At 38.6% G+C, this 19518-nt stretch overlaps 1 protein-coding gene across 2 annotated transcripts in view; it reads left to right on the top strand.

Annotated features, from left to right (window-relative positions):
* The window catches only part of ZFAND3 (zinc finger AN1-type containing 3), a 336913-nt gene that overhangs the window by 229712 nt on the left and 87683 nt on the right, over positions 1 to 19518 (top strand). For both annotated transcript variants that reach the window (XM_021665509.2, XM_021665508.2), the window contains exon 3: positions 16170 to 16352. In XM_021665509.2, the coding sequence (XP_021521184.1) occupies positions 16170 to 16352 (183 nt within the window). The remainder of the gene's footprint in view (positions 1 to 16169; positions 16353 to 19518) is intronic.

The following is a 19518-nucleotide window of genomic DNA, read 5'->3' as shown; positions in this document are numbered from 1 at the left end:
GGTTTTTATTTTTGTTTTTATATTTGAAATCACATGCCTTCAGATGAGACTTGCACTTGCAAGTTAGCCACAATGACTAGCACTCCCTGTTGTGTTAGGCCACCTAATTTAACACATTTATGGTACCTACCCGGTCCCTGAAAACTTTTGTTATTTGTATCCCCAGGGTTGGCTTGTTAGTCTGCATTGTTAATGAAGCTGAGAACTTTGGTATAATTCACACCAGAGAAACTATTTTCACTGCCCTAGTATCAACCTAGCAACTTTTAAAATTGCATGCAAGGAGTGAGAAGTGGAATAGCAATCAGTTAATTCAAGATTTACTCTATGTCAAGTACTGTTCTAAGACTTTGACATGTATTATCTAATCTACAAAATAACTTTATAAGGTAGGTAGTAGTAGTATTTTCATTTGTGGGGAGAAAACTAAAGCAAGAGAAGTTAAGTAATTTGCCCAAGGTCACACAGCTATTAACAGATAGAGCCAGGAATTGAACTCAGGCAGTCTGATTACACACACCATTCTGCAATAGATGATATGTAGATTATTATGTATGAGCTTTTCTCACTAGTGGAGAAATCTTTTGTATCTGTAGTTGACAGTCTCTATGTGAAGATAGATAACTTTTAGGAATTGTAAATTATATAAACATCATGTATTCTGATACCTTGGATTCACTGTATAAAAATTAGTCCATTACCTCTAATCTTGTGAAGATCATTGTCATCTTCTCTGAACAGCCTCCTGATATGGTTCAATAGATGTAAGAAGAAAGTGTTAGTAAGCCCATCATTTCATCCTTCAAAAAAAAATTTATCTTAGAAGTTTAAACCACTACTTGATCTTTAACTCTTTGGGAAAGAGACTCCCACACACCCCCACCCCTGCTCCCCTACCCCCTCACCACCCCCACTCTTTCACTGAGCACTTTTGAGAAAGCAATTCAGTCTTTTTTTTTTTTTTTTTTTTTTTTTTTTGCAACCTCCGCTTCCCTGGTTCAAACGATTCTCATGCCTTAGCCTCCTGAGTAGCTGGGATCACATTGCACACCACTATGCTTGGCTAATTTTTGTATTTTTTTTTTTTTTTTTTTTTGAGACGGACTTTCGCTCTTGTTACCCAGGCTGGAGTGCAATGGCGCGATCTCGGCTCACTGCAACCTCCGCCTCCTGGGTTCAGGCAGTTCTCCTGCCTCAGCCTCCCTAGTAGCTGGGATTACAGGCATGCGCCACCATGCCCAGCTAATTTTTTGTGTTTTTAGTAGAGACCGGGTTTCACCACGTTGACCAGGATGGTCTCAATCTCTTGACCTCATGATTCACCCACCTCAGCCTCCCAAAGTGCTGGGATTATAGGCGTGAGCCACCGCGCCCGGCTAATTTTTGTATTTTTAATAGAGATGATGTTTCACAATGTTGGCCAGACTGGTCTCGAACTCCTGACCTAAAGTGATCCACCCACCTTGGCCTCCCAAAGTGCTGGGATTACAAGCATGAATCACCTTATCCTGGCCAAGAAGGCAATTCATTCTTTGCTTTTTTCCCTCCTAGAGATGGAGTTTTGAGGTGTTACCCAGGCTGGCCTCAAAATCCTGGGCTTAAGCAATCCTGCCACCTCAACCTTTCTAGTAGCTGGGTGATAAGATTTGGCTGTGTCCCCACCCAAATCCTTATCTTGAATTGTAGTACCCATAATCCCCACATGTCATGAGATGGATCCGGTGGGAGGTAATTGAATCACAGGGGTAGTTACCTCCATGCTGTTCTCGTGAAAATGAGTGAGTTCTCACGAGATCTGATGGTTTTATAAGCAACTTTTCCCTGTTTCCTTGGCACCTCTCTCCTGCCACCTTGTGAAGGACATGTTTGCTTCCCCTCCACCATCATTGTGAGTCTCCTGAGGCCTTCCTATCCGTGCAGAACTGTGAGTCAGTTAAATGTCTTTTCTTTATAAGTTACCCAGTCTCAGATATTTCTTCATAGCAGCATGAGAATGGACTAATGCACTCGGACTATAGGCATGCACCACTGTGCCCAGCTGACATTCTTAAAATATAGCATATTGTATTTCTTGAGTTTGTGCTGAACATTTGCAAGTTTTATCTTAAGGGAAAATGTATCTCAAAAGTTAATATCACCACTCTAAGTTGAATTTACTGAAACAGATGCAGTGGTCAGCTTAGTAGCAGAGCTTAAATGAAGGAGACCTGAAGATTTGTGGTGTGTGGTCCTGGTATGAGATGATGAGGCTGAGAACTGAGTAGAAATACTCAGGGAGTGTAGCGGGAGCATTTAGGAATAGCTCATTAAGTCAGGAGCTGCCTTTGTGGATAGAAGGAAGTGAGAACAAATAGTACCAGGTTGTAAGAGCATAGGTGGGCAAGAACAGTCCCATCTGTGCTCTACCCAGTCCCACCACCATCCTCTCCCTCAAAAGAGAGGTGCTGGTGGGAGTTACTTTTTTGTCTTTTCTCCTGTCACATCTGCATGGTAAAACAAAAGGCTAATAGCATTAGGACTGTGGATACAATCATAAAAACAGTCAGTGATCTAAAAAGGGGGGCGGTGACCTCCTATTTTTTCTAACTTATTCCCAAATGGTTTCCTGCTTCTCTATTCTGTTGTCATTGAAGTCTTTATGGAACATTCAAAGCCTTTAGGTCTGGGCCAAAATATTCCAGACTCCAGCCTCTCCAGCAGTTACATTCATGCCCCATCTGTGCCATTGGAGTAATTCATGAAAGACACTAAGGACTAATGTCTTAAGGGGAAGTCTTTAGATGATACCAAGGATCAACTGTAAACAAATAGAAATTTCTTGTTTTGTTTTTAGGCTCTAACTTGCCTATTTTATTTTGTTAGCTTTACCCAAATTTTCCACAACATGCCAGACTCTACCGTTCATTTTGATGGTTGAACTGTATGTATATATGCACATACATCATAAAGTGCATATTTTGTTAGAACTAGATTAATGCCACAGTATTCAGCAAACTTATCCCTGTGTTTTCAAAAAATTGACATTTTGTGGTTAGACTGAAATAAGGTAAATGTACGTTTTTGTATTACTAATGGATTGTTAGATATTTGCTGTAATGCTAACAATGTTAATTTATGCCCTGTAAATGAATATGAAACACTGTTACAGGGAAAACGGTATAGTCTACACAATAAATGCTGTATAAGAAACAAGCCTTACTCCAAATAATTTTTTTGCTAGTTCACACTTCTGAGTAGTAGGCTCTATAGGTGTGAAGAATCTAGAGAATGTATAATTTTGGTGATAAACCAGGTTATAAAGTAATCTTAATTGCTGAAAAGAATAAGCTTTATCAACTTCATATTTTCTCTTCTTGCCTGTTTTTGTAAAACATATTTGAGGATATGCTTTTGGGAGCCAGTCTGATGTTACTTGTATTATTCTGAAATAAAAAGTTTTGTGGTTTGAATCTAAGCAAGCAGGAAGTGATTTGAAAGACCTTTTAAGTCCTTTGTGGACCAGTTACTCATGATGAATAATAAGGAAGAAATTTTTATATGTGCAGGTATAATTTAGAAATCCAAACATCTATTTATTGACAGGGTGCTTGATATTTCTCCTGTATGTAGGAGCACTCTTGCTTCCTATAAATACATTTTGTAGCAATTTAAAATCCATTAATGTCTGTAAGAGAACTAATATTCTTCAACTTTGTGTGTTTGTCAGTATCTAATATGTTAAATTCAGCAAATTTATATTGTGTGTTATGTGTCAGGCATTTTGCTAGGGGCTGAGACACACCGTGAATAAGACATTCATTTGTCCAACAATCTATGGGTAATCTTAAGGACTTTCCTTAGGAAGTAGTGTGTATGTTAAGAGTTCAAGTATAAGTAGGATTTAACAACGTGAATGTGAGGATAAAAATATCTTCCATGTGTCATGATTAAAGTACTCTATGTTGACAGCCAGGCGCAATGGCTCATGCCTGTAATCCCAGTGTGATTACAGGCACAAGGCTGAGCCAGGGGTATCATTTGAGGTCAGGAGTTCAAGCCTGGCCAACATAATGAAACCTTGCCTCTACTAAAAATACAAAACTTAACTGAATGTGGTGGTGTGCACTTGTGATCCCAGCTTCTCGGGAGACTGAGGCAGGAGAATTGCTTGAACCTGGGAAGTGGAGGTTGCAATGAGCTGAGATCATGCCACTGTAGTCCAACCAGGGCAATAGAGTAAGACTCCATCTCGGGGCGGTGTGGGGGACGGGGAGAAAAAAGAAAAAAAATAGTACCCCATGTTGAGAAAGAGCATTGAGTGTCTGAAAAACCAAGAGCACTGGAAAAGGAGCTAAAGCAAGAGAGGGAGAGGAGGAGCAGTAGCATCAAATGTGGCTGAAGAAATAGCCAGCAGCCAGTTCTAAGTTCTAGGCCATGGTTAGGATTCGGGATCTGGTTGTAAAGGCCAAGAGAGGCCATTCAAGGATTTAGGCAGGGAAGTGATGTTACCAGAATTTGTTTTCTTATTATATATATATATATATATATTTTTTTTTTTTTTGCAATCACTGTAGTTGCACTGTAGAGAGTGGATCAGACTGAGCCAAGAGAGCACACAAAGATTTCAAGTAAAATGTTATAGAGGCTGGGTGTGGTGTCTCATGCCTGTAATCCTGGCACTTTGGGAGGCCAAGGCAGGCAGATCACTTGAGGCCAGGAGTTCGATACCACCTTGGCCAACATGGCGAAACCTTGTCTCCACTAAAATATAAAAATTAGCGACACGTGGTGGTACACTCCTATAGTTGTAGCTACTCGGGAGGCTGAGGTGTGAGAATCGCTTGAACCCAAGAGGCTTGAACCTAGGATGCAGAGGTTGCAGTGAGCTGAGATGGAGGCACTACACTCCAGCCTGAGACTCTGTCTCAAAAAAAAAAAAGATGCTATCAAAGGAGTCTGACAGATGATGATGGCTTAGACTAGAGTGGTAATGGAGAAGTAGATAGATTCAAGAGATACTTAGGAGTTGACTCTAAATGACTAGAATTGATGATTTGGGAGATGGAAAGTTAAGAAGGAAGAATGTGGAGTTCACCATAATTCCTGGCTTCTGACTTTATTCTTCAGGTAAATGTTGATGCCATCTCTTGAGATGGGAAGAAGGGCAGAAGACAAGGTCCATTTTATTTTTGAGGTGTTACTCAAATTGCAGATTCATGGACATAAATAGGGAACACAGGATAGGAGTCATTTATTATCATTAGGAGGATATATACATGTAGGGGTGTGTGTGTGTGTGTGTGTGCGTGCGTGTATTGTATGTATACATATATATTTAGAGCTTATTTGAAAACACACAGGCTGGGCATGGTGGCTTACACCTGTAATCCCAGCACTTTGAGAAACCAAGGTGGGAAGATCTCTTGAGTCTAGGAGCTCAGCTTGGGCAACATAGTGAGACTCCATCTCTACCAAAAAAAAAAAAAAAAAAAAAAAAAAAACAACCAATTTTTTTTAAAAGTAGCTGGGTGTGGTGGCATGCATCTGTAGTCCCAGCTACTCAGGAGGCCGAGGTGGGAGCATCACTTGAGCCCAGGAAGTCGAGGCTGCAGTGAGCCATGTTCATGCCACTACACGCCAGCCTGGGCAACAGAGTAAGACCCTCTCTCAAAAAAATAAAAAAAGGAAGCACACAAAAACAAAGCAGTGTTATTCAGTCCGTCTATTCAGTCCGTCTATTCTGAGATCTGTGAAGATAGTCTGATTTTTAAAATTAACAAAAATAATCTTTCTTTTTCTTTTTTTTTTTTTCTTTGAGACGGAGTCTTGGCTTTGTCACTCAGGCTGTAGTGCAGTGGCATGATCTCAGCTCACGGCATCCTCTGCCACCCGGGTTCAAGCAATTCCCCTGCCTCAGCCTCCTGAGCATCTGGGACTACAGGCGTGCACCATCATGCCTGGTTAATTTTTTTGTAGTTTAGTGAGGCGGGGTTTCACCATGTTGGCCAGGATGGTCTTCATCTCCTGACCTTGTGATCCGTCCGCCTTGGCCTCCCAAAGTGCTGGGATTACAGGCATGAGCCACTGCACCCAGCCAAAAATAATCTTTAAAAGAAAAACAAAAATTAATAAAAATAATTTTTTTTAAAAAGAAGATAGTCTGATTTTTAAAGAGAAGGAATAGCCATGAGAGGTTGAGTGAGAATATGATAGGGTAAAGGTGTTTTGCTTTTGCTTTTTAAAGAAGCTAGAAGACAATTATTCATGAAAGGACACCTAAGTAAACTTAGTCACATTCAATAGATCCCAGTTTGTCACATAAGCTACCACATATGCATAAGGTAAATGCACCTAATAAGGTTTTCATAGTAACCAAGTCTATAAGTGCATTGGTTCTTGCTAACTCCTGTTTAACCAGTTTATTCTTGCTGAGGCTGTTAACCCAGGTTAACATCCAACTACCAGAATTTTATTAAGATTTTGATGAGAAGGCTAGAAGTCTGGTTTATGAATTGGCTGGCTACTAATGGCTTTATAGCTTTTTAAAATAAGATGTTCAAGTTTTGTGGTTGAAATCGGAGTGGGGGACAATGCAGCTTTAGAAACCTAGAAATGGTTCTATGAATGGAAGCTGTTGCCTGTTATGGACATAAATTGGGAGGAGAGGGGATGGTGAACAGAACCCTCTTCTGTTAAAGGAAACCTTTATACAGTGCCTTGTATGAACCAAACTCTTGAGATATGGGAAATGAATTTTTATTTTTAAGTGGATTGAGAAACAAACCTTTTCCATTTTTTAAAATTTGACTACTTGAAACATGAAGTGTTTTATGGTGTGAAATACCAAACTAAAGCTCCTGGCGGGTACATGGATTTATAATCTGTGGTATATAGTCAGATGGGGTTTGGAGACAGAATGGAAATGTGGAAACCAGCAGTGTACCCCATGCAAGCTATGAGCTGTTGCATTTTAGGAAGCTGGGAGGTGATTGCTTCAGTGGTGCATGGTATAGCGGGAAGAGCACAAATGTTAGAGTCAAATAAACCTGAGTCTCAAACCCTAGCTCTAGCATTTGTTGAGGAGAGAGCAGGTTGCCCAAGCTTGCCATACACACTGTTGTCTGCTGACATGTGGTGATGACATCTACTGCCCAGTTTATTTTGAGGGCTAAATGAGAAAATGAATGCAAAGCCCCTGCCAGAGTGCCTGACTCATAGGAGGCACTTAACTCTTAGTTCCTCTTTCACTTTGAATTTGATTTCCATTATACCCAGCTTTAGTGTCTACAATGATGACAGAAGTCTTATTAGTGAGGCCAGATAGTCTTAATGAGTGAGTTGGAACAAGTGCAGTTGAATTTCTCATCTCTACTTACTGATTGTGAAAATAAAAATCCACAGGTATTAAGAACTTTATCTTTTAGAAATGCTGACCCACATGATGCTAAGAGTACCCTTAAAGACACACAAAACAGTTTATGAAATGTTTAAAATAATAATTGATAAATACTTTTAAACATAATCCAGTGATGGACTTTCTACAGGAGAACATTAGCCACTTATTTATCCAGTTAACATTTATTGAGAACCATCTTTTGTCCTGGATCCTGAATAATGTAGGAGACTGACAAGTGAACAGATGATTCTTCTATACCATAGTAAGTCTTGTGCTATGGGAAGTTGCAGAGTGCTTTGCCAAGAGAATTTGGTAATACGTAACAAATGCTTTAAAAATGTACATCCTCTGTTACCAGTTGATCTGCCTCTGTGATATAACTTGAGGAAGCTCAATGAAATCTTTTTTATAATAGTGAAAAGTTGGTAAATGAAAATGTGTAACAATCCTGGATAGTTTAATTCATGTATCATAAATGAATGAGACTGCGTACTAATTAGTGATCACTCATTTGTATTTGACAAAAATGAAGCATTCAGGATACCTTGCTAAGAGAAAAAAAAGGTTATGGAACAGTGGTAAAAAGAATTAATTTGTTTTCAATGAGAGAAAAAGTTTAAGATAATTTAGAAAGAATTTTGGTAATTATCTTGAAGAAATCATGCTGAAGGACATATTATTGTCATAATCTAGAAGTGGGGTTGGGGTTCCAAGCATCTTGCCAAATTGGCATAGTATATCTGAGATATAAGCAATGGGACATGTGCATATCAGAGTGAGTATTGTGTAGTGGCTAGATAGGGTGTTCTAGAGAGACCATCCAGGTTAATGGGCTTGTGAAGCAGGACAGGACAAAATGCTTTCATAGTCCTCCCAGTATTTCAGGTGCATCTTGTAGTAAGAAGATTTGACACGTGAAAAATCATTCTGAAAACAGTTGAGAAAAATACGCCAGTGAGTATGTGGGCAGCCAGTCTCAGGGCTGGTTATTTTGACTGCGCTAGCACCATTAGGTCACTTTATCTTGTGGAGACATTCCATTTCTGGGTACTAAAGGTTTCAAGCTTATCTTTTTTGAGAAATTATTTTTCCCCTTAGTTGATAATAAGGTAAGTTGCCAAGATCTGGGCTGCTGGTTCACTCAGTAATCCCATTAAAGTTCTAAGTTTTTAAAACTCAGTTTTTACAAGTAACAGTTTGCTTTGGAAAAGCTTTATTCACATAAACCTCTTTCAGGCGCACAACTTTATTCAAAGACAAGTTTAAGACCTTTGGATATACCATTAACTCAACCAACTTATAAATTAATTATTCCTAAGTTTTTTTCTCATTTAGAGAGATGGATAAGCTTGGAGATTTCTAGTTTTCTGATTTATATGAGAATTATAAAATATATCAAGGGAACAGACCTTCACTGTGTCTGAATCAGGTGAAGTGGCTGTTTCTGAACCTTTCATCTTCACTGCTGTCCAGTGTAGTATGATGGGAGGCAGGCTCTGTGCCTCATATTTTGTTGTTCACTTCTTTACATGTAATATAAATCTGTTCCTCTTCATTTTCGGAACAGACTTCTGAGAATTTCTTTCTTTTGGGCAGTAATCCAAAGTTGGATGCTAATTCCAGAGGTCAGGTTATGACTCCATTCCTCTGCTGACTGGAACTTGAATCTTATAGAGAGGTGCTGGTAGCAAATCAAACATGTCTCTACCCTGCTCAGCCCCTGCAATCGTAGCCATCCCTGGACCAATCATTAGCAAGGAGAGTGGGATTCAGAAAGAAAGGCATAAGAGAATAAGAACTGCGATATCAGGGTCAAAATGAAGAGATAACTCTTACTGCCCCTTTCTTGAAGTTAGGAAAATACCTTTACTTCTTAATTCTGTCATTGTTGAGTACTCACATGCTAGGTTCTTCATGTACATTATCTTATTTAACTCACATTATCCTGAGAGGTATAAATAACCAGCTCCCTTTGTTTTACAGAAGGCCCCAAAAGATTAAACAATTTGCTTTTAGCTATATGCCTAGTAAATCAGGATTTAAATCCAGGTCTAACTCTAAAGCTCTTTGTATTGCACAGACTTTGGCATGGAAGTTAGAAGACTGCTAACTTTGAATTTCTGGTAAGTTGTAGTAACTTTCTCAGCTCTTGCTTTCTCTATCTGTAAAATAAGAGGATTGAGCTGAATTTTAAAGTCATTACTGGCTGTAACATTCTGTGATTCCTGGATTCTGTTTCAGATTCAAGCATAGAATGTATAAGAGCTTCTACTCCTCTCTTTGTGAGCAGCCAGTTGGATTTGTATGTTAGCCTGATGATGTTATGACATCATCAGCCTGTGCAGGTATAGAAAAGGCAAAGAAGGAGTGTGGGTTAAAAGAAGGTACCCTGTGTCAACTCCTTATTCCTAAAAGAATACCTGAAGTTTTGAACTGCCAGTTCACAAAAGAAAACTTCAAAGTACCTTAGTATGAAAGGAGCCTGGCAAGCATGGGCTGAAGAGTGTATGTGTGGGATCTGGTATTAATAATTGTCTTTAGACACCAACGTCCTTTATCTTCAAAGGGTTATTGTGCCTGAGAGAGTGAGTTTCCATGTGGGTATCTGTCTCCAAGCATTGGGGATTGTGCTAGATGGTACAATGATGACTCAGTTTCAGTTCTTTCAGGACTGTATAACATTTCCAATTAAATGTTAGATAGTTGTGGGACACAGTGATTATTGACATAGGAGAGCAAATGAGATGACATGATATAGAAGAAGCATTATTACAGTATTTTTATTCCATTGATATAGTACCTTTTTCTTGAAGGCACTATACAAATAACACTGAGATAATAAGCCATTTTAAAATGTCAAAACATGGAAGAACAAGAAAGTGGCTAGGAGAAATACACAGAAAAGAAGCAGTGGGGGCTTTAGAGCACTGATCACCTTAGCAGTTATTAACTGGCTACATTCATTGCACTCACTAATGGTGCTGGAAATGGCTAGAGGTTTAACATGGAGATCTCTTCCTTGGGCCATTCTGGTGATCACAACACCACACCCTGTTGTTGTGATTGAAGACCATGGGCTTTGTTGTCAAATGGACCTGTCCTTGCTACTTATTAGCTGTTAACTTGGAACAAAGTACCTAAACTTTCTGAACCTAAATTCCTTTATCATTAAAATGATGTTACTTATACCTACCTTATTAGGGTTTCCCTGAGTATGAACATAAATAAGTCATACACATAAAACATTTAGTTCGGTGCCTGGCACATAATAAATGCATCATAAATGCTAGCTATTCTTATGCTTAGAATATGTCAAAAGGTAGTGATTCTGATGAAGTTATAGAGTATATTAACACTTCCCTGTGGTTCGAACGCTGTGTCAAGTTGTAAGGATCTTGTACTTCTCTGAATTGATATAATCTGTACTTCATAGAGTAGATTAGATTTTTAAAATATATAGAGAATATAGAAAATAATCACACTGAGATACCTACCAACAGCTTAAGAACTAAAAAAAATTACAGAACAGGATAGAAGACCCATTCTTCTCCTTATTTTCCCTTGGTGTCAAAGAGGTAGCCTCTATCCTGAATCTGGTATATTATTTCCTTGAATGTTTTTATCTTGTAACTATTACCATTCATGTATCCATAAACAATATATGGTATTCTTAAAATATTTTAAATTTTTATGTAAGTATTATACTGTGTACCTTTTTCTGTAGCTTGCTTGCTTTTCTCTCTCAACATGCTTTTTGAGATTTTTGTTTTACTTGTAGCCTTATTCACTTAATCGCTGTAGAGTATTTTAAAACCAACTTTCTATTAACGGACATTACCTGTCTTTGGATATTTTTATGTGCCTCTCACCATCACACCACCCTTCCTCAATCTAACATGTAGCTGCTATTCTGAATTACGTTCATATTTTGGGGGTTTGAAAAGGTTTAAAGCTGGGTGCAGTGGTTCATGCCCGTAATCCCAGCACTTTGGGAGGCCAAGGCAGGCAGATCACGAGATCAGGATTTCGAGACCAGCCTGGCTAACATGGTGAAACCTTGTCTCTACAAAAGCACAAAAATTAGCCAGGCATGATGGCAGGCACTTGTAATCTAAGTTACTTGGGAGACTGAGACAGGAGAATTCGCTTGAACCCAGGCAGCAGAAGTTGCAGTGATCCAGGATCATACCACTGCACTCCAGCCTGAGTGACATAGCAAGACTCCATCTCAAAAAAAAAAAGTGAGGGGGTCTTAAGCATACAAATCCCAAAACAGTATATGTGAGTTTTGACTGTTTTTAAGGTTTATATAAGAATAGTACAATCTACTGTTACTTAGTGGCTTGCTTTTTCCCCTCAACTTCATGATTGTGAGATTCATTCATGTTGATATATGTGACAATAGTTGTTTCCATTATGTACATTATTCCATTGTTTGACTGTGCCATTATTTATAGGCCTTAAGGCTTTTTCTGACTTAATATCCTTGTACATGTCTCTTTGAATATGTGTGTTGAGTTTCTCTCAGGTGTATATTTAGGGAATAGATGACTGGGGTGTAGGTAATGTATGTGTGTTTTTATCTTTACTGGATATTGATATGTAATAATTAATTATAAGTATTTTATAATTTGATTTCACCCATGAGTTTAAAATATTTTTGTTTATTTTTTTTGGAGAATTTCCAAATATATAGAATTTTTTTCTTAGCAGTTTTTTTTTCTTTTTTTTTTTTTTGAAAGAGAGAGAGAGAATAGGAAGGAGGAAAAAGGAAGAGAAAGAGAGAGAGAGAATGAGGAGGAGGGAGAAGGAAAAGAAAGAGGGAGAGAGAATGGGAGTATTGCTTTCTTGCCCAGGCTAGAATGCAATTTAGTAATGGGTATTGAAAACCTCTTTTATACTGATAATTATGCTTAATGATGTAGTCAGGAAGGAATAAGGGAAGAAGATAACAAACAAAACAGCCAACCAATATTTAATTTAAACCTATGAAATGCTATGCAATTACTGAGGAGTGATTTACTTCCAATTATATAGTCACCTTTGGAATAGGTGTGAGGTGGTAATGTATGTTTTGTGTATTTGAAGTGGAGAGTTCTATAAATGTTTATTAAGTTTACTTGTTCCGGGTCTGAGTTCAAGTTCTGAATATCCTTGTTAATTTTCTATCTCATTGATCTATAGAATCGTTAGCTCTTCTTGTTACATTGATCCTTTTGCCATTATGTAATGTCATTCCTCGCCTCTTTTGATCTTTGTTGCTTTAAAGTCTACTTTATCAGAGGCGAGAATTGCATCTCCTGCTTTTTGTTTATTAGTTTATTTTTACTCTCTGTTTGATTGGTAAATCTTCCTCCTTCTCTCTGAGTCTTTGTGTATTGTTGCATGTAAGATGGGCCCGGATGCAGCATACCGATGGGTTTTGGCTTTTTATCCAATTAAAATATATATAGGTTTAATACCGGCGTTTGATGCTAGCTGGCTGTTTTGCCCATTAGTTGATGTAAATTTTTTATTGTGTTAAAGTTCTTTGCTTTTTGATATATTTTTGGAAAGGCTGATATTGGTTGTTCCTTTATATGTATAGTGCTTCTTTCAGAAGCTCTTGTAAAGCAGGCCTGGTGGTGGTGAACTCTCTAAGTACTTGTTTGTTCGCAAAGGATTTAGTTTTTCCTTCGATTATAAAGCTTAGTTTGGCTGGATAGGAAATTCTGGGTTGAAAGTTCTTTTCTTTAAGGATGTTAAATATTGGTCCCCACTCTTTTCTGGCTTGTAGGGTTTCTGCTGAGAGATCTGCTGTAAGTCTGATAGGTTTCCCTTTATGGGTAACCTGACCTTTCTCTCTGGCTGCCCTTAGTATTTTCTCCTTCATTTCAACCCTAATAAATCTGACGATTATGTGCCTTGGGGTTGGTCTTCTTGAAGAATATCTTTGTGGTGTTCTCTGTATTACCTGGAGTTGAATATTACCCTTCCCTGCCAGGTTGGGAAAATTTTCCTGAATGATATCCTGAAGAGTATTTTCCAACTTGGATTCATTCTCTTCATCACATTCAGGTACACCTATCAAACGTAAATTAGGTCTTTTCACATAGTCCCATATTTCCTGGAGACTTTGCTCATTCCTTTTCATCCTTTTTTCTGCATTCTTGTCTTCTCGTTTCATTTCACTGAGCTGGTCCTCGACTTCTGATATCCTTCCTTCTGCTTGATCAATTCGACTGTTTAAACTTGTGCATGCTTCGCGAAGTTCTCGTGTTGTGTTTTTCAGCTCCATCAATTCACTTATATTCTTCTCTAAATTGTCCATTCTCGTTAACAGTTCGTCAAACCTTTTTTCAAGGTTCTTAGTTTCTTTGCATTGGGTTAGAACAAGTTCTTTTAATTCACAGAAGTTTCTTATCACCCACGTTTTGAAACCTGCTTCTGTTATTGGAACACACGTGTAATCTATTAAGCCTTGTTCCGTTACTGATGAGGAATTGCATTCCCCTGTAGAGGGAGAGGCATTCTGATTTTGAGTATTCTCTACCTTTTTACGCTGGTTTCTTCCCTTCATTATATATTTGTCCGTCTGTCGTCTTTATAATTACCGGCTTTCTAACTGGGTCTCTGACGTCCAACTTGTTGATTCCCTGCGCCGAGATCTGAGCAATCCACTGAGCCGGCCAAAACAGTGGTGTTAAGATTGATGGTGCTTTTCTGCCCGGGAATCTCCGGACTCTGCACCAAGAACTGGCGTGCTAAGGCACCAGCAAAACCACCACGCCGGCCACAAGAGTGGCCCTGGCGACCTGTGGGGCTCCTCCACTGGGAATCTCCTGGTCCGTGAGCAACAAATATTCGTCTGAAAGTGTGGCGTCCTCTCGTTCTTTGCGCTTTCACTGGGAGGTACGTGCCCGAGCTGCTAATCATCAGCCATCTTGGATCTCTCTCCCTTCTTAGCAGTTTTTAACTCAGTTGCCCTATGTTCAGGTATTGTCTCTATCTTAGTAATTCTTTGGCATTTGTTGAGACTTTTGGTTTGTATTCTAATATGTGGTCAAGATTTAGCCAGGTTTAATCACTTTTATAAATATTCCATGTGCTTGAAAATGATTCATTCTCTAATTGTTGGATACTTGGTCTTTGTATGCTTATTAATTATTTTGTGTGAGAGGTATATTAAAATTGTCCCCTGTAGGAAATTTGTCAGTTTCTTGTGAATATAACCATTTTGGCTTTAAGTACAATTGGCCCTTGAACAACACAAGTTTGAACTTTGTATGCCTGTTTATATGAAGCTTTTTTCAACCAAACCCAGATTGAAAATACAAGATGCTATAGCTGTGTATATGGAGGAGGAGTATTTATTATACAGTGGTTCAGTAGGGCTGACTCTAGAATGTGAGTATATGCAGAAGTTCTGAAACCAATCATCATGTATAGTAAGGACAACAGTATTTTGTGGCTTTGGTGAAGCCTCTTTTACTATTTTTTAATGATCCTCTTCACGTCTAATAATGCTTTTGACTTAAAGTCTACATATTCTGACAATACTCAAACCGTACTAGCTTTCTGTTCATCCCCTCCCCTCCCCTCCCCTCCCCTTCCCTCTCATTTTACTTTTTCTTTCTTTTCATTTCTTGGTTCTTTTTCTTTCCTTCTCTGCCCCTCCCCTCCCCTTTCTCCTCCCTCTCTCCATTCTCTGTTCCTGTCCTATCCTCCCTTCCCCTTCCCCTGCCCTTTCCCCTTCCCTTTACCCCTCTTTCTTTCTTATTCCTGGACCCAAGAGATACTCTCAGGTAGCTGGGACTACAGGTGTGCCCCACCATTCCCAGCTAATTTTTAAAAACTTTTTTAGAGATGAGGTCTTGCTGTGTTGCCCACGCTCGTCTCAAACTTTGGGCCTCAAGCAGCCCTCCCACCTCAGTCTTAAAAAATGCTAAGATTATAGATATGAGCTACTGTGCCCTGCCTGTTCATTTATATTTATTTGCCAAGTACTTTTTATATATACAATCATGTTATACTTGGGGATTACAGGACTCCCTTGCATATACCCAAATCTGCATACTCAAATCCATCAATCTGCACTGCAGAACCATCGTATATGGAAAGTAGACCTTCCTTATATGAGTTTTGCATCCCGTGAATGTTGTATTTTTGATCTGCATTTGGTTGAAAAGAATCTGCATACAAGTGGACCCACACGGTTCAAACCCATGATGTTCAAAGATTAACTGTACTTTAACATTTTGTTTATCCTCTCATATTTATGTTTTTATTATGTCCCTTGTAAATTGAATATAACCTGACTTTACTCCAGATTTTCTATCTTTTAGCTGATAAATTCAGTCTGTTTACAATTATTACCATTACTGACTTATTTATAATTATTGCTACCATCTTGTTATGTGTCTTCTGTTTACTCTGCTGCTTTCTGTGCCGCCTTTTTCCTTACGACCTTTCCTTCTGAAAAGTTTGAAAAACTGGTCTTTATTCCCTTTTTTCTTCAACTGATTACCCTTAAATTTTTAACATGTATCTCTGGCTTTGCAGAGCCGAACAATTAAAATCAGTATGTCTGCATTCTTCTGAATAATAAGGGACCTTGGAAAACTTTTAACTCCAGTCACCTTCCACTAATCTTAAACGTTTTTGACCAGTGTTTTACTTCCGTGGTTTTTTAATCACCCAGATCAGTCTTTTATTATTGCTGTTGTTGCATTTAATTTTTTATCAACTTTCATTGTTTTCTAATCCTCAGAGACATTCAACTCCTTAATTAAGCTGATTTTCTATTTTTCTTCAGATTTTCAAAAGAAACAACCAGACGATGATTCTGCTCCAAGTACAAGTAACAGCCAATCAGATTTGTTTTCTGAAGAGACCACCAGTGACAACAACAATACCTCGATAACCACGCCAACGCTTAGTCCCAGCCAGCAGCCGCTTCCGACAGAACTGAATGTAACTTCGCCAAGTAAAGAGGAGTGTAAGTGCCTAGCTTCTAAGGATGGTAGATAGAGCAGCTTAAGAACCTTGGCATAAGCATCTTGGTAATGCCAGAAAAAAGCAGCACTTCTTTTATATTTTTTTAATTAATTTATTTTTTCTTTACAACAGTCAAGACTTTCCATCCAGTAACAACAGCACTTCTTTTAATTCAAGATAAGTGTCCACATACAACGCCCAAGCCCAGCAAGTTAGAGAATAAGTTTCAGCCATTCCTGAAGAGATAGCCTTTTATACCCGTCAAAGTATATGAAGTTTCGAACCAGTCTAGAGAGCAGTGGTTCTCACCTATGGCTGCACATTAGAATACGGTGGGGATTTTTAAAAGAATTTTAATCTTTAGCACCATTCCCTAATTCTCATTTAATTGATCTGGAGGGAAGCCCAGAGATCTGTTATTTTTAATTCTTCAGAGGATTCTAAAGTACAGCAAAGGACCAGTAGGGATTCTAACCCTAATTTAGGAGCCTTGGATTGAAACCTTATCTCTGTCACTAACTGGGCTTTGACTGTTTCTAAGCATTCAACTGAGGTAACACCATATTTCTTAGAACATAGGGTATTTAAAGGAAGGAGGAGATGGTATTACTCTTCTGTAAGTCTTCAGTGTTAGAATGCTATTATGTAGGTGATATAGAAGTTTATTGTCTACTTAATATATATATATTTTTTGAGATGAAGTCTCACTCTGTTGCCCAGGCTAGAGGGCGGTGGCTCCATCTCAGCTCACTGCAACCTCTGCCTCCTGGGTTCAAGCAATTATCCTGCCTCAGCCTCCCAAGTAGGTGGGATTACAGGTGTCTGCCATCATCCCTGGCTAATTTTTGTATTTTTAGTAGAGACAGGGTCTCACTGTGTTGGCTAAGCTGGTCTTGAACTCCTGACCTAAAAACTGATACTATTTGTTGGAAATTACAGGGATATTATGACATAGCAGGTTTTGCCTTTTAAAAGCTCTGCTTGGCCAAGACAGGATTGCTTGAGTCCAGGAGTTTGAGACCAGCCTAGGCAACATGGTGAGACACTGTCTCTACCCCCGACCAAAAAAAAAAAAAAAAAAAAGTAGCCAGTCATGGTGGTGTGTGTTTGTCATCCCAGCTGCCTGGGAGGCTGAGGCAGGAGGATCTCTTGAGCCCAAGAGTTCAAGGTTACAGTGGATTATGGTCTAACCATTACACTGCAGCCTGGTGAGACCCGGTCTTTAAAAAAAAAAAAAAAAAAAGCTAAGTTGAAATTTAGTATTTCAAGTTTAATGAATATCTAGAAACACAGATTAGAATGTTTTATGTTCTGTTTACTAACTTTCGAAAGGTTAGCAGGAAATAGATACCTAAATCTATCATAAACTACGGTATTTGATAATACTGAGAATATTAAATAAGCAAGATCATAGTCCTGTCATCAAAGAATTTGAAGGGGAAATTAAATATATTTGTTACAGTATATAATGGTTATCAACCAGGAGTGATCTTCCGCCCAACAGCCCCAGAACATTTGATAGTGTCTGGAGGCCAGGGATGCTGCTACATGTCCTACATCACATAGGACAGTCCTTTGCAAAAAAAATTATTCAACTCACAGTGCCAGTAATGCTGAGCTTGAGAAACTCTGATACATGTTTGCATATACCCATGTTTGGTCCTTATATATTGAAGAGAGCAAGTGTTGAAGGACATTGACTTACTGAGGAAGTGGTATTAAAGATGGATAGAAGGTGGTGAAGAGACATTCTAGACAGAGTAGAATGAGCTGTAGAAGGAAAACTGTATGGAGTTTCTCAATGGCAAATGACTCTATGGAAGAGAATGAAGGAAAAGGCTGGAAGAGTAAATTGCGGACAAGACATAGAGGCATAAATGTCCAGCTAAGCTATTTGGACTTGAGACAGTAGCCATGTTTTTGAGCAGAGGAAGTGATATTATTACAGTTCCTTGGAGAAGTAACCTTGGTTGTATTGAAAATTGAAAGGATTAAATAGGAATAACATTGCAAAGAGAGAATTTTAAAAATATTATAACTTATTGAATAGAGGAGGCCAGGGCAGGTGTAGAATTCATGTAAGCAGAGAAAAAAAAAAATGGTGAAAATAGTAGTGATCATGCTAAGGCAGTAGATTTTGTTTTGTTTTCAAAAATCTATTCAAGGTTGTGTACTTACTGGGGAGCTGATGACAGCTGTAGCCCCTTGTCTTAGAAAAATATACACCATCCATTTATACCCAATTTTGCATAAAATTTCTCTGCAGCTTATTATAGCCCTTGGATTAAGAACTCCTGGTCTAAGGAAAAAGTTGTTCAGGATCTTAATCTGGTGGAACCTGGACTGGATTCATGCATACCAGGATCGGGCCACAGCAGACCAATTCAAGCAGCCAAAATGCATGTGAGGCTAACAGTAGCTACCATTTATTGAGCACTTTATGTATAAGTCATTATTCTACATGTGTATTTTCTCATTGTTCCTCGTGATAATCCAACGAGGTAGATACTGTCATACTCATTCCATAGATGAGGAATTAGACACAAAAAGGATTAAGTAATTTGCCTATGGTGACAAACTAGTAGATACCAAAACCACATTCAAATTTAGACATTTGGCTTCAGAGTTCGTACTTTTAATCAGTTAATTCACAATGTGAAATATAACCATCACAGGGATTAATATTTGTGTGGGCAAGAAGAATGCTTTCTCTCTCTATAATTAAGATATGTGGGAACCTACATCATAACCAAAAGTTACTTGCCAGTTTAGGCCACTGTAGACTGCTATGGTTTTTCTTTTAAAATATGAATACCTTCAGCCTGATTAAGGATGTCTAGTTCCTCTAGCTTCATTTCCTTTCTCTCTCTTTTTGGTGATATCATTGCTTTGAACCATTGTATGTTCATCTTAGAGTTATACCCTTTGAAGCTAATCTCTTTCCTAATTCCTCAAGTTTTTACAGATCTAGGGAAATGAGATTTGCCAATTGGAGATACGGTGGTTACTTAAGTTTGTATTGTGTGCAACTGGTTGAGTTGGATTTTCAGGGGAGAGAAGTCAAGGTTGACTTCATCCACATGAGGATGATGGTTTAAGCCACAGGAGTTAAATGAGATTGCCAAGGGTAAGAGCAAAGAAAAGCAGTGAGGATAGACCTGTAAGTG

Source organism: Aotus nancymaae, unplaced genomic scaffold (assembly GCF_030222135.1).
Source record: "Aotus nancymaae isolate 86718 unplaced genomic scaffold, 86718_ANA_hifiasm-v0.15.2.pri h1tg000040l, whole genome shotgun sequence".
NCBI lineage: Eukaryota > Metazoa > Chordata > Mammalia > Primates > Aotidae > Aotus > Aotus nancymaae.
The sequence above is the reverse complement of the archived record's forward strand: the minus strand, read 5'-3'. Positions and strand labels throughout refer to the sequence as shown.